Raw genomic sequence first — 19,278 nt, 5'->3', positions numbered from 1 at the left:
ATTGGTTAGATTCAGAGTTCCGGTGGCAAGACTCGCCGTCACGTGATTTGAATCGATCTATATCAATCCCTTGTGATTCTTACTGTTGGCGTAAACAAATGTCAACAGAATGTGAATGGAAACCCTGGATTGTCAATGAAATTTCCTCTTCATCCCCTTCTATAATCCCCTCGTCACTGTTATTATCATTATTAGCACCGTTGCACCATACGAATACGACACATCGACGATCGCTTTTAGCTTCACGTTCACACACTCATCTGATCACTACACAAACTTCATCATGTCATCCAAGACTACCGGTGGAAAAGGCGGCAAAGCAAAGACATCGTCAGAGGCAAAGACACTCACCTCGAGATCATCCAAGGCTGGTCTTCAAGTGAGTCCTCCCTTGTCTCAACGTTTCATTACGGCGCGTGCTGATATATGCATACTCGCCATCAGTTCCCTGTTGGTCGTATCCACCGGTACATACTTTTACTTCGATCACGGCGTCATCTCCATCTCGACTCATTGACTTTACCCTCTTCACCATTATCGTCCGCACCGTTCATACTGACGTCTGTCGTAGATTCTTGCGTAATAAGAACGCTAACAATGTTCGAATTGGGGCCAAGGCTGCTGTCTATGTCGCTGCTATCATGGAATACCTAACAGCTGAAGTACTAGAACTTGCAGGTATGCTTCATTCATTTACGACGCGTCCAATTGGGATTGAGCGTTTTCCTCATCGTTAATCTTGATTTCGTGCAGGTAACGCCGCTAAGGATCTCCGTGTGAAGCGAATCACACCTAGACATTTGCAACTTGCTATCAGAGGAGATGAAGAACTTGATTTGTTAATCAGAGCTACCATTGCGGGTGGTGGTGTATTACCTCATATCCACAAGGTAAGTTCATTGATTTACAATTTTCCATCCTTTCTTTCTTTCCGCATGCTGATGGTCTTCCGATCATGTATAGTCACTCGTCGCCAAACCTGGTGCCGCAGGAAAGAAACTCAAACCTACTCCCGCTGCTTAATCCTCTTGTGTATTACGTGTCTCTATCTGTGTGTGAGATCGCTATCGGGATTTATCAATAGTGATTCGTGTAAATTTTCCTTGTGCTTGTCACACTTTCGATTCGCTGGCCTTTCCTTTTAACGATGTACCTCTTATGAAGGTCATTCAAGATTTTTCTATCTGATATGATGCAACTACAATATGAGTGGACTAGGTCACCGCTTGACTTCTTCTATGTCTGCACTCTGCCCGATAATTCACGCAACCTTCTCCATACATCGTCATCGTTCCACCTTTCTTTTCCTTCAGATTGAGTTAATCTCGGTAATCCTCGTTGCTCGATGGAGAAAGAAGCAGCCGTCGAAGCGTATAATGAAGCTACATCAGCCTGTTTGTCAGCCCTCTTTCCTTTCCGTAAAACTGGTCAAAAGGAAACGAGAACACACCTGTACGCATATCTCCTTGAGAGATTAGTAAACCGGCACACAATCCACCTAGGAAAGAATTCCCACCACCTGTAACGTCTATTACTTTGTCTTGATTCATTTCGTTCCAATAAGGTGGAATCCAACCTTGCCAAGTTGATGATAAAGTATATGCACCAAGTTCACCCGCACGAACGATGATAGCTGGTATCATGGATCGTTCATACCGATTTGCAAGAAGATGATAGAAAGATTGAGCAGCTTCTTCGGCGTCTGTTAGTTGCGGAGTGGACCTTGGTGTCATACTGAGGATTGATTGAATTTCAAGTAAGTTTGGACTGAAGACTTTGAACGAAGGAGCTAAGTCTATCATGTTGTCCAACTCTTCAGGAATACAGCTTGACTAGCCACACAGACATGACATTAGTGACCATTCACTATTCCTTACCTCTCGATTTCTCTGAGGAAAATTTCTCGCACCGATCAACGCACCGGCATAGGTTCCCAAACCAAATTTGCATTCCAGCCTACCCCTCTCCTTTGCCCTTCTCCTGAACCGTTCAACTTGATATCGTCCATCTCTTGAGAAACCAGCTTCGCTCTGTCAGTCCGACAGACAACGTGTATGTATTCTGGCAAATTAGATACACCAAACGGTGAAGGCGGTAAGATCAAGTCATGAGGTAGGAGATTTAGTTGTGGAGACAGGTATTTGAATGATTGGTGACCTTCTCTATTGTTATGTAGGTCAGCGATAGACTCGGAGAAACTATAGTAGAGGCTGAGAAAGAAAGAAGCGAGCTCACCTACCCTATCTTTCTACCTGAATAGATATTCAATGCTCTGGTGGTTTTACCCTTTCGAGGTCTGAACCATATCATTTCCTTTCCGAAACCTTCGAGAATCTCGGTAAATGTATCTGGGAAATCGTCTCCGCGATCTACTAAGAGACCACATTGTGTGGGAGGAAGGAACATCCGAGCTGCCGTCATAGCTGTCGATTCCTCAATTCAGCTAATCTATCAGATGAGATCTGGTCGAAATTGATCCGTACCAAAGACACCACCACCCCCTATCTAACCATTTCAATCATTAGCAATTATGATGAGCAGCTTAGGTTGGGAAGGGAGCTCACGGACTCATCGTCAGTCATGATCTCTTTTCCGCTTTCATCCCTAAGAGCATGATGATCTATTATGAACATCCCTACATGTTTTGGTTCTGTGTGAGCTCGCTGCTGAGCGATGGAACGTAAGGCTGACCTACCAAGAGTGGCTACTCTTCCTTTCGAAGCCAGGAAGTCGTTAGTAGGAGGCGAGAGCACGTTCATTTCTACCCAATGTCAAGCCCAGCGAGTTAATGATTACAGCGATGGCATACAAAGATGAAGTCAACAATGGCGCAGATGTATCCCGGCGCACAGATCCTCCTTCATGAAACGTTCAGGGAAGAACTGTCTAGGGGATGAAAAGGTCCTCTGAAGAGTATTATTCTAACTGCCCTCATGTAAAAACACTAATATGAACAAAACTGCATTAAGAACATAAAAGTACACATGTCAGCAGTACAAATTTCTACCATTGTGGGATCCAGCCTAATACATATCCTACAGTATCATATATCAGAAAATGCCATTCTGTCACCAGAGTGTGAGGCTGAACAAGAACTTACCTTGGGACAGGTTCTTGAGATCAGTTGCTTCTTCAATCAATTCTTGGACTTGTTTGTTGATAGATAGCAGTTGATCACTGTCTTCATGGTAACCTATCAATTTCCTCTCAATTTGAGCTAAGACCTAATCATGTATCTTATCAGCTGTGCCCTATTTGACTGGTAACAAAAGGGATGAAACATACTTGTAATGCTTTTGAATATGTCATACCTGTGCTTGAAACCCTTGCCATATAAGAGTCAGTCTCCATATAAGTGGTGATAAGTGAATTATCAATCTGATTATATACATCTGATCCTGTTCCAACTCCTCTCATGATTGATTGTGCTGGTGCAAGACTTGATGGCACCACATGTATAGGCACATGAGGCTTTTTGGCTTTACCTGTATCTTTTGCTTTAATGGTACATGATTGAGCTAAGAGCAAAAAGTTTGTCAAGCTGAAAAAACAAATTGAGATTTATATATATCAGACATACCTGCAGCCAGACCAGCATGAGATGGCTCATCTGGGCTAGTCTATATCTCAGGTTTACATCAGGAATTCCCCTTATTAGCCTCCTACAGTTTGATACTCACAGTCCAAGAAAGTAGAGGGTCATACAAGAATGCCTCTAACATGGCCAGCAGAGTACTTCTACTATCCCTCAAGACATTCATCACAATGAGTGAAGCTTGTTTGAATGTTCCTCTTGATCCAGGGGTCTCAAGCCCTCCTCTAGAAGCCAGCTATAATGATGTCAGAACAAATCAGCCCTTGTCTGACTGTGCTTCTCACTCAACTTACCTCGAAAGCATTAGTCATCATTCTGGTGAGTCTAAAAGGAACCTTTTCAGGTAAAAAAGATCTATCGTGAGCAACACCAAATAACTGCATAACAATCCTCTCCAGTCAGCAAGGAAGTTTGATCAGCACTTTGGCACTCACATCACCAAAATCTATGTGCAGTGCTCCCCAAGTCAACTGGTCAATCAAGATGTTACTTCCATGTCTATCTCCCAATCCAATGATATATCCAACAAAACCTGAGTGTTACTCTTGTCAGCAGTGTCTCTAAGGGAAAGGCAGACAGGCACTCACTGCTGACACCAACTGTTCTTGCGAAGTTTGTTCTTCTTCTAATCCAGATATCTGAAGAAGGGCTTTTCTGCCAAAGAACATCTTTCAGGTCACCTGACAAATGTGCATTAGTCGAATCAGCTCCTCTTTTCTGCAACAATTCCCATATGACTGCTTACTTTGTGTTGAGTGAGACAAAGCTGCAGTCAGCCTTTGTATTTTTGTAGGGATAGGTAGTTTATCATATTTGTCCATTTCTGCTGGTGGATCAAATCTTGGATGTTCTCTCTTTGGATCAAAAGTGTCAGGATCATGCTGAATGTTGTATACCTTATTAGCTTTCCACAATGTAAATAGGAAAGCATCAAAGAAACTGACACCTAAAAGTGAAGCAACCTCTTTGTCATTCACTGAGCTGTGCTGGTTCTTGGCTCTGTTCACCTGAATCATTGACTGTAACCTAATAGTACAGCATCAGTCAACTAGCTCAGATTGGAGAATTTCCCCGAACTTACTGCTGTGTGTTTGATACCCAGCTGACTAAGCCTGCTGAAGGAGAGAGAGGAATGACTTCATATGGTAAAAGATGGAGATTCCTACTAAAAGCTTCTGAGCTGTGGTTAAGTAGTGTATTGATCAAGTTGAAGAGCTGCATGATCCTCTCATCACCTCTCAAATCTTCATTGCCTTTGTTTGGTCCATCACATCAGTGAATATTCAGAATTTTGTCATATACAGTCAACTCACCCTTGAGTAGAAATGTATAATCAGATGTATAGGATCTGATAACAAGTTTTCTTGGTAACTGTTTAGAAGAGAGTATGTCAACAAAGGGAACAAAGCTATCAATGAAAGCTTGATCATCCAGTTTTAAATGAGCGTCATATTGGCCTAAACATATGGTCAGCTTTCTTGACTCTGGAAGTAATAAACATGATTGCTTCTATAAACCCACCACGAACAGTCAAGACACAGTTTCTTAAGGACAACAGCTTAGGTGCAGTACTGGCAAGATGTAATTTAGTGCCAGGTAACTTCCATTGGTTGAGTTGAGCTTCAATGTCTCCATATAGCTTTGTAATACAATCAGCAGTATACAGTTGAGCAGGAACTGTGAACATACCTTGTACAGCTCTCTATAAACAAACTCAAGTAAGCTGACCTGTCTGGTTGACTTGTATCTATGCAAAATCCTGTCAATTTGTAAGAGCTGTTCTCCAAACATCTGGACAAATTGCTCTTCATCTGGTGTCTCAGGTGCCTTGAGACTTTCAATATCAAGTTCCCAGCGATCAGGAATTTCATGCCAAGCAGTGTCCATCATATGTTGTCTTGGTATAGCTCTTTCAATCAGTCCTCTCCACCTAGATTGTTAACAAGATATTCAGTGATGAAGCAAAGATCTTGTTTCACTTACTTCTCCATCCAGCTAGCTGAAGTTCTGATCAATTCTTTGCCCACAAGCTCCGCTTGATCAACCAATCTGATACCATCAGGCATTGTACAAATGAAACTCATGATCACTCTTGCTGCATCTTGATGTTCGACCTTACTTGTTTGAGTTGCAGTTAACAGAGGCCAAATAACAGCATGTGGATATTGTGATGCAATACTTTTGAGGAGATTGATGAGTGTGTATTGCAGGTCTTTCTGGGGTGTCCCAAGTCTTGCAATAAGCTGTGGCAAAGCTGATAACCATGGTTCAACTGATGTCAAACTAAGTTGACTTTCCACCTCAACTAAAACAGCTGTACTTTCCCCAAAATTGAACCAGAGGGTAACCAATCTCAAGAGGGCTTTGATGACAAAATCTGGGTTTTCCTTTGTTCTTGCTGCCAAAAACAAACCTGGAGCCCAGTTATCAGCAGATTGTATCATATAGCAATTGGTAGCCCACCTCTTAGAGCAGGTATAACTGTAATGTCATACTTATTGTCAATTGATTGTTACATTATAAAAGCAAGCTAGTGGCACTCACTATAGCTGCTGACTGCAATTGCATCAGATTTAGAGTATCCACTTGTTTCAAATACCAAAATTGATCTATCTGCTAAAGCAAAAGCTGGGGTATACCTACTCACAAGAACAGTAAGCACACCCTATTTTCAGCACTGTATATAACTTACCAACTATTATCAAGCTTAGAAGCTAAAGACGTATAATTTAGCACTTGAGAGTCCTCATCCTACAAAAGAATTGAGCATGGTCAGTTTCACGCATAGCTAATAGTAGATTTGAATTAACTTACACTGGCCCATGTTGGGCCTTGAAGGACTGCAATCCAGTCTGCAATCCTATAATACCTTCTTGCCAGGATTTGATGGTCTAATTTAGTGTGATTGGCCATGACAGATAATGGCTGTAAACCAAGACCTTCCATCTCTAATTCTTCTTTATCAATCTTGATGTGTTGTAGAAACTCTTGAGTATGAGATATCAGCCTGTTGTACACATGTTGCATACCAGGTAGATCTTGTTTTTGATATGCTGTCTTCCAGCTATGACCAGCATCAGTATTGTTTGCAGGGCTCACAGAAGGTGAACCCAACACACTCACTCAAATCTAAGCCTTGTATATTCAACTTTGCACCCCTTGACATTGCAATCAGCCAAAATCACCTATCATAAAGAAATCACTCACAGGAGGGGGAACTTTTGGTGTAATCTTTCTCAGAATAGTTTGAGCAGCATGGGACATCCCAGAGCTTTCACACAATTTTGCAGTGTTGAGAAAACAATTTTGAAGTGGGAAAGTAGTTGGAGGAACAGCTAAACTCCATAACTCCAATCTTTTCAGCCAAGTATTAGGATCTGCATGGCTTTTCTTAAACCTTGTCTTCCAAGTGTTGATTATGTTGTCCCTCATTTCAGGTTGAGATTTATATTGGATGACTTCTTGCAATTCAATCAATAACTCAGTCTTTGCTAGACTCCTATGTGCTATGTGAGGTCCAATATCAAGCTGAACTTGAACTTCATCATATGAAAGACTTTGGGCTTTACTGATATGATGGAAAGCTGAAGCATATTGACCATTGTGCACATCAATAACGGCTTTGTAAAGTGATTTGCTTGTCCCTTTAGGATGAAAAGCAAGGTAGTCTGCCATTGTTTCAAAGTCACCCTGTCAAATAATTCAGTTCAAGTAGTCACATAATTGAAAGAACATACCATATGCCAAGAAGCTGCTGTTGCCCAGTGAGCTGTGTTTCTTCTTTCATGGTCATTCAAACCTTCAAAAAGGTTTTGAGCAAGCTCATACCCCTGTTGATAAGCACCCAGGGCATGGTCTGGCAAAAATGGTTAATATGATATAACAAGTGGGAAAGAACAAACAGACAGACACTCACAGCAGATCATTCTAGTGTTGAAGGAAGAAAAACTGGCTTCTTCTTGACCCTCGTCCAATTTATCCTGAGCTTCTAAAGCTTGCTGCCAGTGACTGAGCTGAGTGATCCACATTGGCTCAGGTTCAACTTGCCAGTCATTTTCCAGCCAAAGAAGTGTGCTCCAAGCAGCATCATAACCTGTTCAGCATCGTTACATAATACTTCTGACAAGAGAATGAGAGTCTACATACCAGCAGATCCAACTCTGAGTGGATAACAACAGAAGCACATTAGCTAGAAAAATGAATTCAGAAACCCATAATAACTCACCTAATATTGGTCTCAACCAAGTTGGCAACATTTTCTTGGATAGGGAAAGTCTCAGCTTCCTGTTCAATATACCAAAGCGCAACTCCTGGTAAAGGGTGATTCAGTGCCCCTTGGAAATGATTCAAAGCACAAGCCTTAGCAGCTTCATGAACACTTTGGCCAAATTCCCTTTTGTCTTTGTGGAAGAAAGCTAGAAGCTCAAGTAAAACAATTGCAATATCTTGACTGACTGAAATATCACTCAAAATAGAGACCAAAGAATTATCAACAATGTTCTAGGATGTCAGCTTGTTGATTATATATTTGTCTGCTTACCTTAAAGGATTGATCTGATTCAAGTAAGAGGTAACATTTCATGAAGGCTGTTTGGAATAATTCCTCATGGATGAGTGGACCAAGCTAGAAAAACAATCAGTATTATACAACTCACTATACAAAACTTAACACACCTTTGAAGCAATCACCAACTCTGGAATACTGCTTGCCTCTAAAGTTGCCTGAAAGAGGTTATGAAGCCAAACTTTAGGGTTGTCATGAGCTGATGACAGCAGAGTCTGAGACCAAGCTTGTTGAACATTCCTGGATTTGGGAGGCAAGTTATGAGCCAAAATCTCAGCCAAAAGGGGATGCTGCTCTTTCTGAGATGGTTGTACATTCGATAAAGGAGGTAAAGGTGTATTTGCTTGAGAGTTCTGTGCTGTTCTAGACTGTTGGACAGGTCATTTATCAGCTCATATATCATCATACACAAGGAGAAGGTGGACTTACTTCTTTTGGTCTGCCAATAAGCTGTTTCTCCCTGTTCCAAATAGTTAAATCTAGCTTTTCAATTACATGAATCAATTCTTCCATGTCTTCAAGACCTTCTTCCTTCCCTAAGACCCTGAGAGGCTTGACCAAGCAGATTTTCATGGGTTCCAGAATTTCTGAAACATGGTCCAGTAATCTCAAGGCTGATTGAATTACTGTAATAGGTCTTGCAATTTCCAGTCCTCTCAGCAATAGTGGTAACCAGATTGAAGATGTCAGATTTAAAGCAGCCTTCAGTTTTGGATTTGATAACATCCTTAATCCCTCTAACCAAACTGTCTCATCTTCTGGTGCAGCTATCAATGCTTGACAGATTAGTGGCACCATGCGGTGAATGATGTGATAGTGTGGGTTCCCAGACATCTTGATTTACTAGACTGGTGGTCACTCATATAGGTCAAGAAAGAACAGAAGATGAATTACAATATTGCTTATGTATTTCAGCTACAACTGAACCAGTCTTGCACTCTTCCATTCAGGTGTTCAAATACATCTTGCCTTTGTTGGGGCAACAAAGGATTTCAACAACACCTCACTAATCGAGATCAAGGAATTGTTTTCAGGGTGAGATTCCGGATAGAGTGATCTGATAGTGCCGGAAATTGGATTCATTCATCTTCTTTGATCGTCTTGCACATCATCTTTATCTCGCGCAACAGATCGAGCTCAACACCGTTCGCCATGCCTCGAAGTAAAGGTAAAGGGAAAGCGGTAGCGACAGAGAATGCTAGTGAAAGCGCTCCTTTACTCGGATCACCTTCAAGATCTTATCAAACGCTACCCGTGTCATCGGAAGATCAACCCATCCAGCGTCATCGTGTGGTGTCACGCATCGGTTCCATAGTTTACACCATTCTTATAATATGGGCCACGTTAATCATTGGATTCCTACTGTTCCTTGTACTTCTGGCGGCATCATATAAACCATCTCCATCAGAATTATCATCATTACCTAGAACGGCATTTGCTTATTCGCCTCCTGATTCGATTTCAGTACTGAACATAACCGATGATGGGCTCCTCTTGAATATCAGCATACGATGTGGGATAGACGCAGACAGAGCATTTGGAGTGAAGGAATTCGACAATCCTCAAGAAAAAGCTGAGGCTGAAGAAAGGGGTGAAAGAGGGCTAGGAGCAGCATGGTGGGAGCACCTTAGACGTTGGACAGCACATAAAGCATTATCCAAACTTCAAGATCCAACTGTATCCGTATACATCCCTGATTCCATCCAAATATCTGCACCTCATTTCAAATCCTCTTCTTTAATGTCAGTCAGTATACAAGACGAACTTCAAATACCTCTAATATGGAATATAAATCCCCAACCACCAAATACCGATCCAGAATGGCTTCAACCATTATCTTTCACAGCTTTGGCCAAACCTGTAGCTTCGACTGGAGAGCTGTGGGAATACGTTCAACGAGGCTGGGCGCAAGGTGAAGTCAAGGTCACAATAGACATCAATCGTGTAGAAGCCAGACCTTCGGATAACGCTTGGTGGACGAAATACGCAATGGTCGAGAAAGAGCAGTTGACCATGGAAATAGCTTCACCCAGTGAGTTTGTATTTTATGGGTTCAATTGGTTTTCTCATGTTTTACTTTGATCTTCAGTTCAATACCCCTATACGATATTATCCCCTTCACCTTGATTTTCTGGTGAATTTAGCCTTCTTCGCGTATTCTTCCGTCACTCAGCGATTCGCTGACCTTTGTCTTGTTGCGATGTGTTGCAGTTCCTCACATTCCTCGTCTTCCTAATCCCGGCCATCCACTCAACCTTTCTCAGCTTGTCACTCTTCAGCACTACTCCTTCGACACTAACCGATCCCCTGAAGCTCTGACTGTTCGAGCGGTCGCCACCGTGCCCAATTTCGCACCTGACTTTAACACTACCTTGGACTTCAGTCTCCCTTTCTCAATCTCTCTGCCGCCATTACAGAACACCTCGTTCGGAGAAAACAAGATGGCTGAAGTAATAACTGAGCCAGTACTTATTGGAGGACCAGGCGAGAACATCGAATTGAGGCTATCCGGCGTTATCACAGCTGATCTCAGCGAGCGTTCCCAACTGAGCATCGCAAGCAAATCATCGCCCTTATCGTTGTTCCTCCAAAATTATCTTCATGGCAGAGATAACCCAATCATAGTACGAGGTCTAGCAGCTTTACCTTCGTTTGCGCCGCCATTGACCCCTCAGCCGCCATTCTGGTTGTTACACACTCTTCCATCATTGTCTTTATCACTCAATTTCCCTGGCCCTAAACCGCCTCCCAAAATCATCCAATCAGTAACTATCGACCATATGCGCATTTCCGAGAATGGTGGGAAAATGAAGGCGTCAGGAACCGTTATCGCTCAGGTCGAATTACCACATGATATGCAAAACGTCGATGTTGATGTTATTGAAGTTCAACCTGATGTTCTAGTCTTTGATGGCCCTGCACCAGAAGATGGGGGCGAAGGCGATGAAGGAGACTTGCCACCTAGAGCATTCGGTCATATACGCCCTGAAGACTTCTTAGATTCAATCACATCACCCTCGGGAGATCCCAATTACCCACATCGTCTCATAGTCAGTGCCCCCTTACGAAATGTTGATCTAGACATTCTTCCAGGAAGAGATGCGATCTTATCTGAATTTGTGAGTAAAGTGGTATTTAAAGGTGGAGCATTAGCTGGAGTCAGAGGAATCGCTAGCGTTGGAGTCAAAATCAAAGGCGTGGATGGTAAAGTCAGACTGGATAATCTACCCGTCAGAGGCGAATTTTGGGTAGGAAAGCAAAGGTTTGGGCAGTGAATAAGTGTGTCTATCATATCGTTGTAACTCCATTCAAAGGAAACACAATTGTTGCCATTGTTAAATGATATTCATGACCATGCTGGGTCTTCTATGTACAAAGTCTTGTAAAGTCTATGTGAAACATCTATACTACATTTCTTTTTCTTCAATCTTCTTGATCAGTTATTGATCAAATCTTGATCAATCATTAAGCATTTGTCAAGCCCACCTACTGACTCCGCTTGATGCGATTGATTTCCTGTTTCAACCACCGCGCAGAGTCTTCGCTAACATTCCACATGACGTTGAGATCCTTCAATCCTAATCCTGCCTCTTTAGAATTCGAATGGTTTAAAGAAAGAGCTGCGAGAGCGAGATACGAGTGAAAAGGATCTGGATAGTCCTCAGGTTCTTTGCCAAATCCACCTAATGGGAATTGTGCTGATAGCAAGAACGATTTGTCGGCATCTCGATCAATCAGATTGGTATAACCCAGTATCTAACACTGCTTATAAGCTAAGACAGCAACGAATGAGTTATTCGAACTAATGGTAGGGATGTACTTACTGAGATAGCACCACCGCACCAAAATGAATAACAAACATCTTGTAATTTACCTGGTCTACCTTGGAATCCTCCAATTTGACGTGAGATCAACCAACGTAGTGTCTCTTTGACCCCTATAAATGATTTTGATTTCTCCAAAACAGACAATGTTGCTATAGAACAGTACGTTGTGCCCCCTATGGCATGCATGATCTGTCAGATGTACCGCAACAAATAGTCTGTGCATATTATGATTCACCTTGAGCCTCTATAAGTCCAGGTCTTGATGCATATGCTCCTTCCCATGTCTTCATATAGTCACTTCAGCAAGAGCTTGTATTCAGGAGCCTCATCCCACTCACCTTGCAGCTATGCACAAATACCTTTGATCGATCCATGTTGATACCAGAGACATCAGCTATGATATCAGATATCACACTTGCACAGTAGACCATTCGAACGTCACTTTGGAATCCCTCATTGGGATAAACATTATCTCCTGGTATAGGAGAAAACCTACATTGATGATCAAATCTTAGTGTATGAGCCCTATCTACATTCGATGATTGAAGTGTGACTTACGATCCATCTTCGGCTTGACAAGATTTCAGGAATGAGATCAAACCAGGTATATTGAGTTGATCCAGAGGTGCGCGCAAGATCGCCAAAGTGAGAAGAGCCGTATATGTCGAAGGTAAATGTGCAGGAGATGTTCTATCGTTCTTTTCCCCTAGCTCAGCTTCCGCTTGACGAACATCTATGAGAGTAGAGACTTACATTTGTTGTCATGTATGTTGACCCTCTAAAGCCACCAATAGCTAGATATATCCATTGCAATCAGTAAATCAAGTAAATCCCGAAAAGCTAGAATGGAAAAAATGATCTCACGGGCTTGCAAAGACCATATCCAGTCTATCCAACCCGTTCTCTGCTCTTCACTTGTTTTATCATACAATGCACCAAGCAGATCAAGTGCTGAAATGCAGAAGAAAGCAGCTGTTATTCTAGCATAATTGATTCAGTCTGACTATCGAGTGTAGAGGCCGTTGGTTTAGGACTGACCTGTTGGAATCGCTGCTTTGTGCTGCGGTGGGTAGAGCTTTCAAGCATCTCAGGAAGTAATTGATATGACCGTTCCGCTTGAAAGTATGTTGTGCAGGAGCGGTGTCTGTCATATCATCAGTACGTGACCGCGACAGTAACGATAATCACTTTGACAGAATGCTCAAGTTCAGCCAAGATAAACGTTTATGTTGAGGAACGCGATCTCGGAACGTTTTTTTTTTTCTTGGACGTGCGAATGTCGGTAAAAATACACGCGTTATCCATTGTCGTTGACATTACTTACTTCTGCAATGTTCAGTGCTTCCACATATCTTCACTAAGACATATTCCCTGCTTGTTCCGCCCCGTGCTCGGAATGACTACCGAGGATTCCTCTAGCCCTTCAACGAGGCGAACGACTACTCCATCTGGGTTACCTCCTACACCTCTGACTTCCACGCAATACGTCTTATCTCATCCCTCTCAATCCGACATTGACTTTTCCCCTTCCACATCTGCAGAGCGTCCATCCGAGGACACCGTATCTCTTGTAGAAGGGGAACAAGTTAATCAGAGCTCGCAAAGCTCTGCCTCAGGATCAGCCAGATCAGGAAGTGGTCTGGGTTCTTACAAGGCAGATACGACTCTAGAAATACTGGATAATGACGAAGACTTCGATGAGGAAGATATGATGATTTTTGATGATGAAGAAACAGAGTTGGGAACGGGAACAGAAACTGGCACAGATCACGACTTCGATGTCGCTGAGCTTTTAGTGAGTGGGAGCCGTAGAAATGGCAGGAAGAGACGGCGAAGAAGATACAACGACGACGGAGAAGACAAAGAGGAGAAAGGTCTTTTGGAGGTGAGCAGCCATTATGACACTAACATGTGACTCAATAATATTATTCAACGATTTGCTGATATGCGTAACATTCCTGTTGAATGCAGCTCATACCGCCGCTGATTCTGGCACATCCATTACCGCTTTTGCCCTTGCTGGCTCTACTACCTTATAACTTTCTACCTGCAGGAGTGGTTGTCTTTGTACCTATATTCTGCGTTCTAGCATTGTTATCAGCTTGTGCCCATATCGTGATCGTCTATCTTGCTTGGTAAGTCCATATGATAATCAGAATTGATTTAAAAGCTCATATAGGCATCGACATTCTTATAGGTATCTCAAGGTGTCTTCTTTTGAGGAGGTTTTCGCTGCTGTCACTGCTAAATATGGCCAGTATGGGTTGTGGACTGGGAGAGGATTCGTAGTATGTGCTGTGTTTGGTATAGTGGTTAGTTGGATAGAAAGTGAGACATTCCCATCGACGTGAAACTAATGGCCGACACTGAGACCCAGATACAACTTGATAGCCCTTCATCCTCTGCTGGCCCCAGTTGTCGAAACCAATTTGCCCAGTAACGCTCTGTTCTCATCTAGGATATTCTGGACTATTTTAGCTTCTTCATCGGTACGTCGTTTTCCAATAGTATCCTTGTAAACGAGTTGAACAACTTGATAGCTGCTACCCTCGCTCTTGCCCTCTCGGATGACCAGATCGCTTCGAAGATCACCAATCGTTATTGCCCTGCTATTACCTGTAGTCGCATTTTTGGTGATAGGACGAACAGTTGAAATCAAGAAAGCCTCCGAAATACCTCAACCCATAGGTGATGATCCTGTAACTGAAGAAGTCGTCGCTGAATTTGTAGGCCATTTGGCGAGAAGGAGGTTTGGCTTAGCAGGGGGCAGTAGTGCAGGTGCAGGTTTGAGTAAGTCATTGGTGTATCATCTGTTTAGCAAATTTAATTCATACTGACGATTCCCTTGAACAGCTACGTTGACAATCTTCTTTTCACCACATATCAACACGTTGCCAATCCACTCATCGTTAGCCAGAGCCAAAAGCACTTCATTCCCCATACCATGCCTACTCGCCTCATCAATGATCTTGATTTTATGTCTACCTCTGGCTTTAGTACCGTACTATCTCTTACCGATGATCGAAAATATCTCAATCCCTATATCCAGTCCTACGAGTCCCTCCGGCGTCTTTGCTAAATTACCAGCAGATGATGGATGGGTGAATATATCTAGAATACTCATGTGTATCGTCATATTAGGTTCGACCAATATGTGGATATTGAGAGGTAGAGATACGATACTGAGTAGTCTGGGAGTTGATCAAGGTGAAAGACAAAAGGCAGGTAAATGGGTTGGGTTAGTCATCTGGGTCGTAGTAGTTTCGCTGGCTTGTATAGGTGGTTGGTTGGCGGAAAAGATAGAACTATTAGGTGTTTTAGCTGTTCTAGCTATTGGTTGGTTCTTACCGTGTAGGTTATATTAATCATTCCAAAGTGGAACATCCAAAGCTGACATCAGTATTTGCCGACTGAAAGCTCTTTTCTTTATCATCACATTCCATGTCCGTTCACCATTATCAATCATTTTCCCTTCCAGAGCTTCTGTTCCCTCATCAAATACCAACACCAACGCCAACTCATCTACTCCATCTCGTCGAAATGGTCATAATCGAACGGATAGCTTGAATGACCCAAACACCGATGTTCTTTTGGCAAGGAAAGAAAGACAATTACAAAAACGCAGGTTAGGTAGGAGATTATGGCAAGACCTAATTGTCTACGTTGGTATCTTGCCTGTAGGAAGTTTGAGCATAGTATGGACTCTAGGTAGATTGCTCGGGTTTTGGTAATATATATTTCTGGGCAAATTAGGTCACAATGAGATTGATTCATCGGTGCAACAACATACACATAAATGCAAATATGCAACTTATAACTTTGTGCTTGGGGGACGACCATCAGTATATCTATATCGCAAGCGAAATTAGAAGAAGACGCTGGAATAATACTGTGATAGCCTGTATGAAGATTGCCGACAGAGCATCGTATGAACGCTTCCAAAACCATGCATTTTCATTGTATCAACTTTACATCTGATTTGAATCTCAGAAGGAGCAAGTGTTGAGCCGATCTATAAGTCAGAAGATCAGTATTACTGTTTCTACGTAACAAATGCAATAAAGGTTTGGTGAAAAGAAAGATCAGACAATGGATTGCCCTCCGAAGAGAGTAGGTTCGATTCCTAGGGGTTGTCGACACTTTACAATGCGAAGAGGGAGTCCCATATTCATCAGAGGAGGGGTTGTGGTAGATAGAAAAGGTAATAATGATGTGGAAACAAAGTCAAGAAGTAGTACACTCACGTATTCATTAACAAGAGTTGATACTAGATGAGATGATGCATTTATCGGGTCTTGAAGTCTACGATGAAGAGGTAAAGATGTAAGTAAATGATCCGCTATCGCAACAGTGTGTGGTGTCGTTTTACTCACACTCGAGGAGGACTTGGAGAGCGGGGGAGTCTTGTCCGTAGTTGGTGATAACTACACAAGAGCATCCAACGACCTTTCGGGGTTTACCCTCTCGGTCGATCTTGGCAAGACCAGCCCATTGACCAAGGACCTTGGCGTCAGAGACCTTGATGAGTTGGATGGAGTGCTCGGCACAAAGAGCCTCAATGAGTTTGAGGTATTCGGCTGTATATACAAACATATTTCATCAGTGTGTTTATTCCGCTGTCGTTTCGATAGGAAGGTTCAACTTACCCTCAGTGACGGTCTCGACGAGGACACACAAGTGAGCCTCTCGTTTGTCAAGAGCTTTGGCACATTCTCTCAAGCCTCTGGCAAGACCATCGTGAACTAAAGCAGTTTTGATGACTTGTTGAAGAGCGTCCTCGACAGAAAGAGGACCGGATTTCTCGGCTACCTCAACCTCGGCACCTTCGACCTCGACAGCGGGGGGGTTGGAAGCGGTTTCAGATCCAGCGTCAGACATTTTGTGATAGCCTTCGTCCACTGATTATTTTAGGGGAAGAAAAGGTTATAAGTTTTAGTGAGATGAAGAGAATAGGAAAGGAGTCCAACACTCAAAAAAGCAACAGAAAACATAAACGAAAACTTGGGATACAGGACAGCAGTTTCGGCGTTTACCGGGATTATCATTTCTATTTGGATACATTACAAAGTGGCATTAACCTACTGTCAACGAGCATAGTTACGTAATTAACCTCCACACTGTGAGTCCACCTCTCCTTTCATCTTCATCTTGCAGCATATCGAACCCATTCCATCCATACCATATTTGTTTGTAACCTAAATTGGTCAATTCATCCTGAACTGAGATGCGCTTGCCTGAAATCACTTCGGATCTATCTAGAAGCTCCCCGAAAAGGATAAGATGAGATGGCTTAATCGGGCTGGCAGTGATATTCGCTATATCTCGGAGTTGAGCTGGAGGGTATGGGAAGACCTCTGTAAGGTAGGTAATAGGCGACTGATAGAAGAAGCTTTGTTGAGTTCTGTGAGAATCAGAGTTCACTCTGTAAGCAAATAAGTCAGCCTGAATAGTTTGATCAAAGTCGAACATAGATATGCGTACCCTATAGGTGGTTCACATGTCAAGAACCATCCACCCAGATCTGGTGAGTGTAGCGAGCTTTGCCATGGTACGGAATGGCAGGGCGCAAGGACCACCAGGGATTGTACGCTGCCTAATCTCCCTCGTCGCAATACGTTCATGACTTCGACTTGAGCGCTTCCGTGGAACGTGTTCAGATACACGAAAGGCACAATCGGAGCGAAGAGGACGAGATAGAATGGCATTTTAGGAATTCGAGTGTATTGTCTTAACGAATGGATAAATCGGTAACATCCTAATACCGACGGGACATATTTTGAGGTCAATGAAGGGATAGCAAACAGCAGTAAAGATGGGAGGAATGGATGAAGGAATCTCCATTCTGAATGGGGTGAGAGAGATAAAACCGCTATGGAGAAGGTGACTGCTCTGGCCAATAATCGAAGTGGTTCCGGTCGATCCATTTCAACTAATCCGGACGCAAGTAGTGTTGAGGGAACAAGACACGAGACGAAGCCTCGCAACCACCAATACCACAGGGGGAAAAGTAAGATAGGTAGTGATTGTGTGAGATGGTAGAAGTGATTGGTAGAACCGTAAAACGCAGAAACATTTTGAACTATGTTGTGATGAATGAAGGTTATTGCGGGGAAATACAGTCGACCGGTGTAGGTATAATCGAGGAGAGTACATGTGGCAAAGGTCATTGTGCTATAGAGACCTCTTCAGTTTAACGGATCGAGTGTAATTCGCGATGGGGATGAACTTACAGACTGAGCGCAGCGATTATCATAACCTTTAGACTCGCTGACGCGCCAGAACACTTCCAGATTCTACCTATAAGATCAAATCCGAGATACGTCCAGAGAGGACCAGTCGTAGGTCTTATACATAACGCTACCGTGGCGAGTGCGATTGAAAGTGGCAAGTTATCCGAACATCTGCAAGACCGTTTAGCGTACATTCTCGCTGTGCTGGAAAAGAATGACAACCTTTCACTTACGATACCTGTGTGAAGTGAGGAGGAATCCTATCCATCGCTATATAGCTCATCTTCAAAGAAGGCTTAGACATAGGGGTGTCACAGCCTTCTCCAGTATTCTTCTTCTCACCTGCCGGTACCAGACTGTCAGAGGCGGCAACAGTGACCTTTGAAAATGCAGGTAATGGAAAATAACATAATGCCATTGTAGTGAGCAGGGATTCGGGTGAAGTCGACAATGCTCTTGGCAATAAGTGAGCATTGAAAAGTGATGTAAGAGAAAGGAACAACTATATATCCAGGCTCAGTCCGGTGATCACAGATGTAAGAGGACTTAGGAGACTTACAGCTGGAGCGGAAGCTCCAGGACCCAAGACTTTCGACGCCAGTTTATAGGTATAATAATCAGTCAAAGCCGCTACAACTATTCCGACTAATCTTGGAGCTATGACCTGCCAATGAGTTCAAACCAGCTGGAATTAGCATTTGTCCGAATGATATGACAAAGGAACGAACCTACAATCAATTCCGTTTTATCCACTTTTAGCCATTGTAATACCTTGTATACCCCCACGAAGATACTTGGCCATATCCAACTTCTCATTCTACCTCCAACAATATGACTCTCCCACCATAATCCACTGGGAGCATATGGTAAATCTCTCCATTCCCATGTCAGATAACCGTACCCAAACACATAATGATGAGCCGGTTCTAAGGCTTGATAAAACTCATCTGGTTGAAAATACGTCTGGGGAAATGGAAGCGTGATAAGCGTTCGTACTATGAGTGGGAAGAGGAATGATAGCGGGACCATGAAGCCACCAGGTCGAGCTTGCTTTGAGAACTA

General features: G+C 42.9%; 8 protein-coding genes across 8 annotated transcripts; 3 read left to right on the top strand and 5 right to left on the bottom strand.

Annotated features, from left to right (window-relative positions):
• Window positions 1-283: 283 nt before the first annotated feature.
• On the top strand, window positions 284-1,023 carry IL334_000421 (histone H2A.Z; the record flags this gene model as incomplete). The annotated part of the gene is made up of 5 exons (XM_062932205.1): window positions 284-379; window positions 445-467; window positions 572-678; window positions 754-890; window positions 964-1,023. 5 exons carry the CDS (start codon window positions 284-286, stop codon window positions 1,021-1,023), a joined length of 423 nt encoding a protein of 140 aa, XP_062788256.1.
• A 213-nt stretch (window positions 1,024-1,236) lies between these two features.
• Window positions 1,237-2,759, bottom strand: IL334_000420 (uncharacterized protein; the record flags this gene model as incomplete). The annotated part of the gene is made up of 7 exons (XM_062932204.1): window positions 1,237-1,382; window positions 1,451-1,832; window positions 1,922-2,162; window positions 2,240-2,423; window positions 2,484-2,505; window positions 2,565-2,635; window positions 2,696-2,759. The coding sequence occupies 7 exons, from the start codon at window positions 2,757-2,759 to the stop codon at window positions 1,237-1,239; spliced, it is 1,110 nt and encodes a 369-aa protein (XP_062788255.1).
• A 244-nt stretch (window positions 2,760-3,003) lies between these two features.
• Window positions 3,004-8,993, bottom strand: IL334_000419 (uncharacterized protein; the record flags this gene model as incomplete). The annotated part of the gene is made up of 28 exons (XM_062932203.1): window positions 3,004-3,035; window positions 3,101-3,224; window positions 3,286-3,518; window positions 3,581-3,620; window positions 3,681-3,830; window positions 3,889-3,972; window positions 4,030-4,127; window positions 4,183-4,275; window positions 4,341-4,476; window positions 4,540-4,621; window positions 4,677-4,848; window positions 4,909-5,052; window positions 5,117-5,234; window positions 5,285-5,525; window positions 5,579-6,008; window positions 6,059-6,076; window positions 6,140-6,234; window positions 6,288-6,346; window positions 6,410-6,659; window positions 6,719-6,753; window positions 6,803-7,285; window positions 7,333-7,451; window positions 7,512-7,688; window positions 7,742-7,755; window positions 7,821-7,879; window positions 8,136-8,219; window positions 8,270-8,527; window positions 8,589-8,993. 28 exons carry the CDS (start codon window positions 8,991-8,993, stop codon window positions 3,004-3,006), a joined length of 4,233 nt encoding a protein of 1,410 aa, XP_062788254.1.
• Window positions 8,994-9,311: 318 nt separating this feature from the next.
• IL334_000418 (uncharacterized protein) lies at window positions 9,312-11,434 on the top strand (the record flags this gene model as incomplete). The annotated part of the gene is made up of 2 exons (XM_062932202.1): window positions 9,312-10,191; window positions 10,371-11,434. 2 exons carry the CDS (start codon window positions 9,312-9,314, stop codon window positions 11,432-11,434), a joined length of 1,944 nt encoding a protein of 647 aa, XP_062788253.1.
• Window positions 11,435-11,645: 211 nt separating this feature from the next.
• On the bottom strand, window positions 11,646-13,137 carry IL334_000417 (uncharacterized protein; the record flags this gene model as incomplete). Its single annotated transcript, XM_062932201.1, has 8 exons — window positions 11,646-11,915; window positions 11,984-12,159; window positions 12,222-12,270; window positions 12,325-12,478; window positions 12,545-12,684; window positions 12,740-12,780; window positions 12,851-12,966; window positions 13,025-13,137. 8 exons carry the CDS (start codon window positions 13,135-13,137, stop codon window positions 11,646-11,648), a joined length of 1,059 nt encoding a protein of 352 aa, XP_062788252.1.
• A 245-nt stretch (window positions 13,138-13,382) lies between these two features.
• On the top strand, window positions 13,383-15,717 carry IL334_000416 (uncharacterized protein; the record flags this gene model as incomplete). Its single annotated transcript, XM_062932200.1, has 7 exons — window positions 13,383-13,871; window positions 13,958-14,121; window positions 14,184-14,314; window positions 14,378-14,475; window positions 14,527-14,776; window positions 14,840-15,337; window positions 15,404-15,717. 7 exons carry the CDS (start codon window positions 13,383-13,385, stop codon window positions 15,715-15,717), a joined length of 1,944 nt encoding a protein of 647 aa, XP_062788251.1.
• A 634-nt stretch (window positions 15,718-16,351) lies between these two features.
• Window positions 16,352-16,864, bottom strand: IL334_000415 (uncharacterized protein; the record flags this gene model as incomplete). Its single annotated transcript, XM_062932199.1, has 2 exons — window positions 16,352-16,563; window positions 16,633-16,864. The coding sequence occupies 2 exons, from the start codon at window positions 16,862-16,864 to the stop codon at window positions 16,352-16,354; spliced, it is 444 nt and encodes a 147-aa protein (XP_062788250.1).
• A 219-nt stretch (window positions 16,865-17,083) lies between these two features.
• On the bottom strand, window positions 17,084-19,245 carry IL334_000414 (uncharacterized protein; the record flags this gene model as incomplete). Its single annotated transcript, XM_062932198.1, has 6 exons — window positions 17,084-17,408; window positions 17,468-18,157; window positions 18,217-18,387; window positions 18,450-18,718; window positions 18,776-18,880; window positions 18,949-19,245. 6 exons carry the CDS (start codon window positions 19,243-19,245, stop codon window positions 17,084-17,086), a joined length of 1,857 nt encoding a protein of 618 aa, XP_062788249.1.
• Window positions 19,246-19,278: the final 33 nt, after the last annotated feature.

This window comes from Kwoniella shivajii, chromosome 1 (assembly GCF_035658355.1).
Source record: "Kwoniella shivajii chromosome 1, complete sequence".
NCBI classification, from domain to species: domain Eukaryota; kingdom Fungi; phylum Basidiomycota; class Tremellomycetes; order Tremellales; family Cryptococcaceae; genus Kwoniella; species Kwoniella shivajii.
This window is presented reverse-complemented; position numbering and strand designations above follow the sequence as displayed.